The sequence below is a fragment of the Phoxinus phoxinus genome (genome assembly GCF_949152265.1).
Source record: "Phoxinus phoxinus genome assembly, chromosome: 6".
NCBI classification, from domain to species: domain Eukaryota; kingdom Metazoa; phylum Chordata; class Actinopteri; order Cypriniformes; family Leuciscidae; genus Phoxinus; species Phoxinus phoxinus.
In genome coordinates this window covers 5,479,392-5,491,413 of record NC_136881.1, presented here as the reverse complement: position 1 = coordinate 5,491,413, position 12,022 = coordinate 5,479,392, and the positions used below count along the sequence as shown (strand labels likewise).

The following is a 12,022-nucleotide window of genomic DNA, read 5'->3' as shown; positions in this document are numbered from 1 at the left end:
CATGGTACGGTACGGTTCGGTACGGCACGGCACGCTTTGGCGCATTTCCACTGCATGGTACGGTACGGCTCGGTTCGGTACGGCTCACTTATGGCGCATTTCCACTGCATGGTACGGTACGGTACGGCTCACTTCGGCTCGCTTTAAATGGTACCACCTCTGTTGAGGTTCCAAGCGTACCGTACCGATACTATAATGTGACGTGAAAAAACTGCAGATCACTGATTGGTCAGACAGAATCGTCACTTCAGCGTCATTGTATTTGCGACACGAGACACTAAACCCGCTAGATTTAAATAGCCAGACAACAGCCAACGTGGTAGCACCTGTTTTTAGAGTATTAACTTGACAAAAAAAGTTAAAAAAAAAATCAAACAAGAAATGGCTGAATCGTGGTCAGTGGACGAGGTGCAGACGTTCCTCTCGTTGGTTGCTGAGGAGCGGAAGTAGCACAGCTCTTAGCCGCACACGGCTACCACCGGACCTACAATAACGATCAGTCCCACCCACTTTGAAGCTGTACTAACTGCAGTGGAAAAGCAACCGAGCTAAAGCGAACCGAACCGAACCGTGCCGTACCGAGTGGAGTCGTACCACGCAGTGGAAAAGCAAAGCGAGCCGAACCGTTCCGCGCCAAATCGAACCGTACCGAGCCGAACCGAGCCGTACCATGCAGTGAAAAAGCGCCATATGATTACTGTTAAACTTCTTGTAAAGTCCTCATACAGGTTTGGGAAATGGGTTCTTACCTTTTAATTTTATTTTATTTTCTTACTAAAATAAATACAGAAAACTGGATGATTTTCATGATGATAAATTATATAGATAGTCTGGTTACCATGGTAACCATGTTTCTGCCACAAGACCATAAATCCTATATTGTTACTTCTGGAAAATCATAAATTATTATGGGATCTCCTTCAAGCATCATTTTTATTTTATACTAGTGCTGTCAAAATGATTAATCACGATTAATCGCATCTAACATACATGTTTGTAAAAATATAATATATCTGTGTGCGTATATATATATACACACACACACACACACACACACACACACACATTTACAAATTTTTGTGTTAGATGTAATTAATCAATTTGACAGCACTATTTTATACACAGCTTTCTGATGAAAATGCACTTAAAAATATACATTTTTATTATGTATTTATTTGAAAACATATAATTATACTAGTTATTTTATCTATATTTTAATTCAGGTTATTGTAGTTTAGTTTTGAGGTTGAGTAAATGATGACAATTACTTTTTCAATCATTTTAATTTTTGTGTGAACTGTCCCTATAATGGCATCTGATGAGCAATCATGGCACCGTGTTGGGTCACCATAGAGTAAAATCTGTCAACGTCTGACAAGTGTAACTCACTAATGTGACAGTACGAGTAGATCACACAGGGTCTTATCAAAGAAGAAAGTGTGAGGAATGTCTCGCCTGGACCTATGAACTGAAACCATCGCTAGAGTGTGTGCGCACAAGTCTAGATTTTCATGTCAGAGAGCAAATAAGAGAGAAAGATAGCGGGAAAGAGACGGTCAATTAACCACAAAGTAACAGCCAGACAGATCTGCGAAAGCCCCCTCCTCATCTCGCTGTCTCGCTTTCTCCGAGTGCTGATGTCTCATCTACTTTAGCAGGGTACTTAATTACCATTCTCTCGCGTGTGTCGCCTGACTGCTCCTAACAGCCCTTTGTTCTTGCTGGCATTTTGTGCATAATAGATGTGACTAATAAATGTTAGTGCTGATCAAACATGGAAAATAGAGCCTCGCTTTCCTTGTTTGGGAGAGTTTGAGCGCCGCACGGCCATTTTTCAGCAGAAATGCTGACACAGAGTCAGTGGCAGCCAGAAAAGCTGGCCCCAGCTCCACAGATCTGGACCGCATCCAGCGCTGAGGAATGGGCTTAATCGAACTAATGGCCCGCCAGCCGTGTACTGTGGCCAACTCTAATTCTGTGAAGAAACTGCTGTTTCTTAACGCCTTCCCTCCATTTCCGTGTTGTTCTCCATCACGCTGGAGCAGTAAACACTGTTGAGATGGATCTCTAGCCATATTGCTTGTATTTCTACATTGTACTGTGAAATTAGGCTTTGGGAGTAAGGTTTACCTCTCACAAAACCGGTTAGCATACTTTTTTTTACCAACGACTTTCCACCATAATTGTTTCTACTGGGAAATTATGAATAATTGCTTATTATAAATAATTGAGGCATCTCTTTCAAGCTTGCTTTATTTTATTTTAATTATTTTATTTCATCTTCGAGTGCTATGACAGACTTAGAAATTCCCATAGGTTCCTCATGAAAATGTACTTACAATATAATAATAATAATACAAATATGTCTTGTTGTTGTTGTTATTATTTTTTTTAAAGAAATCTCCTAATGAAAATCTCCTACAGTTTACAATTTTATTTCCGTTTTTTGATGTATAATAACATTATGTGACATTATATGTCTAAAAAGATACAGATATAGATTTTATTGTATAATTATATGATTTATGATTATAAAATATATACATGTGAAAATAGATTTTTCGAATCCAAATACAGATTTTAAAATTTTTATTTTAATAGTCAGTGGCTTTGACTATGACTTGTACATTTTCATAATGTAGGTACTTAAAAATATATACTTTGAGTAGCAGTGGTAACACAAATAATAATAACAACAATAATACTTTGTAGTAATAGAAGTAGTAGTTGTATTAAAAATTATTTATATGAAAAAGATAGGTTCCATATGAAAATGTACTACAGTTTGATTGTAGGAACTATAACTCAGATTTTTTGGCCTGAAATGGTACATGTGTGTAAGGGGAAAACTAAAGGTGGACAGTACGTTAACCATAATCCTGAAACGTATAACTATATTTTCAAGATGTTTATACAATTATTCATAGAAATAAATAGAAAGATATTAATTTCTCATTTCTGTGAGCATTTCCTGTGCTGATCCGTGTGGCCACACGCATCTCTGACAGCCCTATCACGACAGAGCAACACTGTATAATTGAGGAGTGGACGTTTTCATTAAGACCTCAATGGCAGGTGTGTTTAGAAAAGGGTGTCACTTCTGATTACAGGCCTGTGTGGTGGCGTCCAGCCGGAAAAGATGGCAGCCTGTTGTCAGATCTCATTATAAAACACGTCCTGCAGAAATAAGATAGAGGTTTAGAGATGAAATGAACGGAGAAGCGGAGAGGAGTGCGTCACGGTTTCTAGCATTACCTGTATGTCGATATCTATTAATTCAGGGATTATTTGGCTGTCCAGGCTCCATTTGTTGACAGCTTCACAGTCAGATTGTGGATTAATTCCCCCGTCTATAATCATATTCATTAGTCAGATCCAAGACCAGCATTCCTTGTCAGACAGGGCCTAAAACTAACTTTTTGTCACACTTGCCAATGGCCGGTGACTTAAATATTTTACCATGAAAGAGAGAGAGAGAGTTATGACACCAACATTTTAGATCCCACTGAAAAGTCACAAATCTTAATTACAATTTTGATACCACAGCTAAAACTACTAGCCTGACTGGCTATAAATGTAAATATAGTTTTCACTGTTAAAATTAAACGGATTAATCCTTATTAAAGTTTATTCTGTCGAGAGCAGTTAGTGATTTTTTGGTCTTTGTCCTTTATTTTATGAACATTAAAAATGCAGAAAAAAGCAGGATAATTGACCGTTCGCAAAGACCCGCCCCCCTTAGTTACTGTTGCTATGTCCGACAAGCTACGCCGCTCTCACGCCACACCATGTTCTCACGCAGTGAAAAATACATCGTGGAGCAGAGAGGAGACTGACAACGCGCTGACAGACAGGACAGACCAGGTTACTTTTTGGTTAGTTTTGATATTAAACAAAGTCTCACCTTCCACATTTTTAAGAGTAATTTAAACAATAAATACTGTTTTGTGGCTCTTTAATGTGTCTGACAAATCGCTGTAGAGCATCAGTTAAAGCTGCTCGTGAACAGATCATCTCTTCCTTCCATCAAATGAACATGAGGAATGTTGTTTTAACCGCGGAAAGACGTCAGTACACTCCGTTTCTCAAGTTCAAATCCTCCCATGTTAATCTACTATCTCTCCTGACTGCTTTGTCGGACAAAATGGCGGATGGCGGAGTATGATTGGTCAGATCACCTGTCAATCAAGCTCCCTGCGAAGGGTCAATTAGGCAGCTGTTACTTTAAGACCTAAAGCATGGATCCAATATACTGATACTGAGTAACAAATTGAGTTCCCCTTTGTGTCTTCATGCACTTGAATTAGATAGGCAATGCTTACAAAAGTGTTACAAAATATTATATTTCTGATAAATGCGGTTCATTTGAACTTTCTATTCATCTAAGAATCCTGAAAGAAATAGTGCAATCACAGTTTATCTGCTATTTTATAGCAGCTTCAAACATGGCTTATCCAATCGGAAATGTATGTTTTATTTGAAGTTTTATTGACTAAAGAGGCCCGTTTGCACCAATAAGTCCATATAAAATATTCACAAACAATTTGTTCCATCAAAACAACACCAATTAAAAAAAAAATCTCTCTCTCTCTCTCTCTCTCTCTCTCTCTCTCTCTCTCTCTCTCTCTCTCTCTCTCTCTCTCTCTCTCTCTCTCTCTCTCTCTCTCTCTCTCTCTCAAAAAGTTTGGATACCTTACATATTTGTTTGATTTTGGAAAATAGAAAAGAGTTATCACAGCACAACATTTCAGATGTGAATTGAATTAATATTTAAACATCTTACTAATATAAAAATAAATATGGTTTCATATAAATAAATCTAAAATATTTTGTCATTTGTAAAAATAGTTTTTTCTAACCAAAACTTTTGAGATGATTTGATGTGAAGAGGAAAATCGCTCACATTCACGACTAGATCGCACACACTCATGGGTAGTGTTGCTTTCTGTTGCTCAACACGAGCGCTAATTATCTTTACTCAGATGTAACATAAACAGGTAAAACACAGCAGGAAACACACGTCTGTGATGATGATCTCAGATTGCTCTGTTTGTCTAATTCTGTCTCAAACTAGGAAAGGTAATATCTCCGGCCTTTCTCCGGTTTGCGCGATACCGCTATCATAACACACCAAATGAACTGGTGATGACAGCCGGCCTTCATACGCGCTCTCATTTGTACGTGTGTGTGTGTGTGTTGTGTTTAAGCTTCCATGTACTTTTTGCAGTTTTTGTGTGTGCTATATTCAGTTTCTTCAGCCGTCTCCCTCTAAAGCACTCCAGGTCTGCTCCAGTCCTGTAACTAATATGAATATGATGCATACATGCTCGACGGGAGCTAATTAAACATTGATAGTGTTTCTCATTCAGAGGGTCATGTGGACTCTCAATCAAAATGGCAGCTCTAATTGCGTTCTTTGGGATTAGATAATGGATGCCGTTCCCGCTCCGCGTGTCCTCCACCAGCTGCTGGAGTGCCATAGATCGCTGCCTCTAGTATTTTCAATTATTATGAAGTTGGCAACATCTGTGGATGGAGTTTCTAGAAAGTTATACATTTGTAGTATATGTGTAAGTCCAATGTAAAAACAAATTGGACATGCATCATATCACTACTTGGAAATTTCTTGTGTTCAGTGTAAGTCAGTTATATTTATTTGATTAGATTTAACAATAATACATAATTAATAATATAAATATACAATAATAATTGCATATTGAATTAAAACTATATATGTATGTTATGTTGTGCATTTGAAGTGAAAGTTGCAGCAGTTTAAATGGTTGATTTTATAATGCTAGTTCTGCTTTGAATCAATACATGCCCTTAGGTTACGTGTGTGTTTATGGAGCTCACAGATGGATAATTTAATACACTGAATTTTACATCAAGTGCAGTTTATTTTCACTGCATTTGATTTGGAAAACTGACAAACAGAATTGCACATTAACTTTGGCCTCAAGTCAAACACTTTTTAAACGTTAGGATGAGACAGATTTACTGTGATATACATGCTTACTGTATTTGCCGTGGTGACTTTAATGTGCTTCTAGTTTTTCCTTACTTTACATTTTCATCTGATGGACTTTCTTTTTATTGTGATTGATTGCTGGGAAGCTCTTTATTTTACAGTGCTGTTCCCCGTACACATACTATGTACGTATTAAAGCAATTACAATTATAATGGGTTATTATAACTACGCACTAACCCTGAACCTACCCCTAAACCTAACCTTAACCCATGTAGTTAAGTTATATTACCCAGTACTTTTGGGGTAAATACACTAAGTACACATACTGGAAAATATAGTGTAACCGATTGCAGTATATTGATGTCATTGTTTAGATTTAATAATAATAAGTTTAATTTATATAGCACCTTCCCCAAGCTCAAGGACGCTTCACAATAACAATAAAGAACAAACAATCAGATGAAGATCTGTGAAGATGTTTTCAGTGGTTGATGGGAGTCTGTCTTGTTTCTCTGTCTTCATATTGCAGTAATGAAGAACGATTGCAGCAAATCCGAAATCAGCTTCAAAAGGTGAGACCAGCTCCATCCTATGAAGACCTGAGCAACCGGAGACGCCAGGAGTACGACCCTTCACGGGTGAGTGCATGTGTGCTCTCTTTGCTTTCTTTCAGGAAGTGACAGACTGGAGTCTGGCTGCTTTCTCAGGCACTGATTCAAAGCTCAGATTATCAGGGTTCATCTCGTGGTGTGTTTCAAGCCAAATCTAAAGTACTCGGACTAATCTGTTCATCTGCTTAGACACAGGACCCGCTCACTGTCTTCCTGTTCACGGGAATAGAATACATATAATAATGTGATTGTTTATAATTATTTATTTTTTTCCAGTACTACAAACCTAACGTCATATTTCATGATCTACCGCATAATTTTGCATTATTAAAAAAATGGAGCATCCCGTAAAATTGTCATGTACAGGAAAGCTCCATCATTTGGACCCTTTCTAAAGCATGATGGGTAAAAAATCCCAATCCACTTGCTCTTTTTTGTTTTTATTCACACTGATTGTAGTGTTGTTGACTGCATTTGTCGAGCTCAAGCATCCAGCATACCAAAGATGTTTAATTTATGAGTAATTCAAGTTTATTAATATCTACAGACCAACATTTGGTTCCGAACTAGCTAGATGCTGCTGACTCATCATTGAGGCTAAATCTGGTAACTCGGGTACTAATCATTACTTTTTATTCAATTTGATGAATCTATGTATATTTATTTATTTATATATTATTTTATATTTATTCATTTATTATTTATCTTAATTATTACTTTATATAATATTTTATATTTATTATAAATGCATATATTGTATATATACTTATTTTTATTACACAATTGATTTAATTATTATATAATTTAAGCTATTTTTATTTTGTTGTTTTTGTTTACTTTACTAGGTTTTTTTTTTTCCAGACATGTCCCAGATTTTGGTAACAGGGTTGAAAAAAAACTCCAGACGTCAGAAACAAATAATATAGGATTTATTTCTGTTTATATTTTCTAAAGGTCATGATCCTCCATTCCACAGAGTCTTTGTCAGAAAATAATTCAATTTCTTTTAGGGTTTCAAGCTCTGTTTTGTACATTGAGGACCACTTGTCAAAGGTGATTGTGTTAAAATGGCGTGTGTGTGTGTGTGTGTGTGTGCGTGTGTGAGAGAGAGAATTCTCCTACAACTTTATGAACTCCAGTCCAAACTCAAATTTGAGTTGCTTTTTCACCCTTTAATCAAGTCAGTTTCTCTTCTGATCTGCCCTGAAAACTATATTGCAACCACTTATTTCCATATATCCCCACCTTTCCTTTTCAACCCCTTTGTGTCTTTTTTTGGAGGAGGTTTGCTTTAAAATTGAAGGCTTATGATATTCGTGGTATGGTCTTCTGCATACATACTGTATGAACCCAGATGTATTTTTAGATCCTGATGTTGTCTAGTTGGCTTGTTCTCTAGGTAGTAGTTTGTGTGGGTGTGTGTGTGTGTGTGTGTGTGGTGGGGCGTCTGCATTGCCCAGAGCTTTAAGTGAGCTGACCCATCCCTTGACATCCCGCACCTACACGCCGCACCGCTGGCACACATGCAAATTCAGCTGCAATAATCCTCCTAGCTTCCCGTCATGGTTTTGTTTCTCCTCCCTATGACAGCAGCACGTCTTCGCATCGTCTTGGTCTTAATGTGCAAACCGAGGGCTGTTTATCACCCATAAACTCCCAGCACCAGACATGTCTCGCTTAATACATAACTAAACCGGTATTAATAAATAACTCTTTGGGTCATTAAGGAAGAAAGATATGCGCATCTCGCCGTCTGATCCATGCGTTAGTCTCGTTCGGTGGTTCCTCACTGCATTATGAGAGTCTGTCATTCATGGAGATGAGTGTTAGCATTAATGCTCTCTTTTCACTCATAAATATGAGACGGGCACAAAGATTATAGCAAGATCTTTCCACAGCCATTTTAATATTCTCTACTGTTAATTCAACCAAAACAATAGACAATTGCATAGAATTGCATGCTTGTTTGTTTTTTATTAATTTTATTTTTATTTGTTTATTATTGATTATTTTTTAAGATGAATCATGCCACTTCAAACCAGTGTTATTTTAGAATAATTTGTATACTATTATACATTTTATTCATATTTTGATTTAGCATTTATTTTTTATAATTTCTGTTTTCATTTTAGTTTAAATTTTAGTAATTTTGATAGTATTTTTTTTCCATCTGTATTATGTCTTTAACATATTTCAATATAGCTATATTTATTTTTATTTCAGTTTTAGTTTTAATAATTTTAGTTCTTATTTTATTTCAGTTATTTGCCAGAGGCAACATTTCCATTTTTGTTTTTTTACTATAAGATTTAGAAGTTTAATCATCTAATAATTTATTTCCTCTTTATTTAAATGAGCAAAAACAAAACAATTTTTATTTGTATAATAACAATGCTTTTTTTGTCCATACAGTAAAATTCAATGGGGTCCAATGTTGTTTTGACCCAATGTCTTTCAAAATATCTCCTTTTGTGTTCTAAATAAGAGAGAAAAGGTTTGAAGTGACAGAATTTTCATTTTTTGGGTGAACTCCCTTTCAGTGTTAAACAAGTATCGAGAAAACTTGCTCAGCTCGTTGCCTTTCAAGATTTTTTGCACTATCTGCTCCTTGTGTAAAAAATAAAATAATAAATGACAAATGAGGGCATCCAACAAGATGTTATGAAGATGAGACGTTGTGAGACATGAGATTTATTATGCATTAAAAATATGAGGAAAGATACGCTGAAACATTAGGAAAAGCAGGGGGAAAGCCAGACTGAACCACAGAGATGAGAAAATTGACAATTTCGCTCAAATCCCTTCTAGAAATCACATGGTTTAAAAATGGCCAGGGTGACTGTCAGCCGTTCTCTTCGGGGGCACTTTAAAACAAAAACTCAATCTAAATTGGAGCAAAGGCTTTTTTCAGAAGCACTTATCGGAGCCCTGAACTCTGTCATTTCAGCGCCCGGAGCCATGCTCACGTCCACCCAGATGTCCAGCACTTCATTTTGCAGAGATTGAGGGTTGTGTCCAGGGCTAGGCAGAGTTTACAATTATAGTTTATATGATTACACACATCTGCTGGAAAAAACAACTTCATTGAGACTTTCCAGGAACGACTGAGAGAGAAAATAGAAGCTCTGATGCTGGAAAGAAAGTGACGTAGCTAGTGTCCGATGTTGCATGAAAAATAGTTTTTATTGCATTGTTTGTTAAATGATAGGTTAGAGTTGCCAATAATTAACCTTTCATTTGGATGCATTGATGGACATTTACATCACAGTTGTTCTAATGAATGGTGTAATGATTAACAGTCATTAACAGTTTTACTAGTTGGTGAGATTTTCCAGACATTCCTTTTTGCCGCCAGCCAACTTAAATTTGGTTTGAACAACTTGCCAGTATAACATTTCTGTGAATAACGTTACAAAATTTACTCCTATTCAGATCAGTCTAAAAAATTTTGGCCAGCATTAAACATTTAATTAGAATCAAATCATATTTTACTTTGCTAAATGGCACTTCCATGAAGCATTGCTAATGTCCTAATCAAATCAGTACAATCAAATACACTTTTATACTAATACACAAATAATTTACATTACTGAATGCATTACCGAAAGTTTGAGGTCTGGAAGTTTTTTTTAGGAAGTTAATGCTTTTATTCAATAAATTGTAAATTGTTTTGAATTTACAATTGTGTAAATTCAATTGTTTGGAATTTACAGTAAAAATGTGTTTAATGTTTCAAATTTCTATTCCACAGAAATATTAAGCAGCACAACTGTTTTCAACTTTGATAATAATCAGAAATGTTTCTTGGGCAGCAAATCATCATATTATACTGATTTCTGAAGAATCATGTGACACTGAAAACTGGAGTAATGATGCAGAAAATTCAGATTTGATCACTGGAATAAATGCCATTTTAAAATGTATTCAAATATAAAACAATTAATTTAAATTGTAGTCCTAATATTACTGATTGAACTGTATTTATTTATTGGTGAGCATAACACTTTTTTCAAAAGCAAAAAGGTTCCATTAGTTAACTTTAGTTATGTTATCTAATAATGATCAATACATTTGTTACAGTATCTGTTCATCTTTGTTAACTTATTTTATAAAAATACATCTGTTCATTGTTAGTTCATATCAGCTCAGGTCCATTAACTAATGTTAACAGATACAACTTGTGATTTTAATAATGTATTATTAAATGTTAAAATGAACATTTAACTATGAATAAATGCTTTAGAACTATTCTTCACTGTTAGTTCATGTAAATTAATGTAGTTAACTAATGTTAACAAAATAAACCTTATTGTAAAGTGTTACTAAAAAAATCTTACCAACCCCAAACTATTGAACAGGAGTATACGCCCCCCCCCCCCTGTTTTTTATTATAATCCATGACTATAAGTTAATAGTTGTATTTAACCATTGTTGAACCACATATTGTCATATTTAGACCTGATTGGCAGTTTTAATGTTGACTGTAAAAATCATCCATAGTATAAAGGTTTTGACAATGTCCGTGTAGTAAATGAACTTTTTTTTAACAGTTTACTCAGAAATATATGAATGAATATGTGAAATGAATAGAAGGATGAATAGTTGCTGTCAGAATAACAGAAGAAATGGAGAAGGACGTTCAGGCCACCATAAGGGCTAGCATGTGGTGTAGACGCACACACACACACACACACACACACACACACACACACACACACACGCACACACACACGCACACACGCACACACACACACACACACACACACACACACACACACACAGCAGGGGCTGTGGTGTATGATTCATTAACAACAGAAGAATTTAATTGGATTACAGACTGGTTTTCACAGACCTTCAGTCTGTCTCGTGTGTGTGTGTGTGTGTGTGTGTGTGTGTGTGTGTGTGTGTGTGTGTGTGCGTTTGCGCGTGTGTCTGTCTGTCTTCAGATCTCGTCTATGATCTCATACCACACAAGTAGGGATGAACCAGTAGAGAATTTCTGACCAATGGAAGGAATAATTATTAGTGGTGTTTGCAAAGGCTAGCATCACTGTTACTATCATATCTAGGGATGGTGATTCGAACAAACCTCTGAAAGACTGTGCTACGGACAGCAAATCGTGTGGCTTCTTGAAGGGAGGTTTACTTTTACCTTTGTAAGTTACAGTTTTGCCTTCTTGCTTACATTGAAGGACCCAAACGACATCTAGAGAGCAGAATATCATATGGCTCTTTTCCACTGCTCGGCTCGGCTCGCTTTACTTTGGCTCGGTTTGCTTTTCCACTGCAGTTACCAGATCCAAGTGGGTGGGATTATAGACTGATTGTTATAGCTGAGCCAAATCCAATTACGCTGGAAGTGACGATTCTCTCTGACCAATCAGTGATCTGCAGTGTTTAGACGTCACATTTTAGTTTTGGTACGGCTCGCTTGAAACC

General features: G+C 36.3%; 2 protein-coding genes across 2 annotated transcripts in view; both read left to right on the top strand.

The window, feature by feature from the left end:
• Window positions 1–12,022, top strand: part of nrp2a (neuropilin 2a) — a 250,386-nt gene that overhangs the window by 103,593 nt on the left and 134,771 nt on the right. The window lies entirely within an intron of this gene.
• The window catches only part of pard3ba (par-3 family cell polarity regulator beta a), a 156,830-nt gene that overhangs the window by 125,914 nt on the left and 18,894 nt on the right, over window positions 1–12,022 (top strand). Inside the window, exon 22 of the mRNA XM_079615678.1 lies at window positions 6,502–6,610. Within this exon, the coding sequence (XP_079471804.1) occupies window positions 6,502–6,610 (109 nt within the window). The remainder of the gene's footprint in view (window positions 1–6,501; window positions 6,611–12,022) is intronic.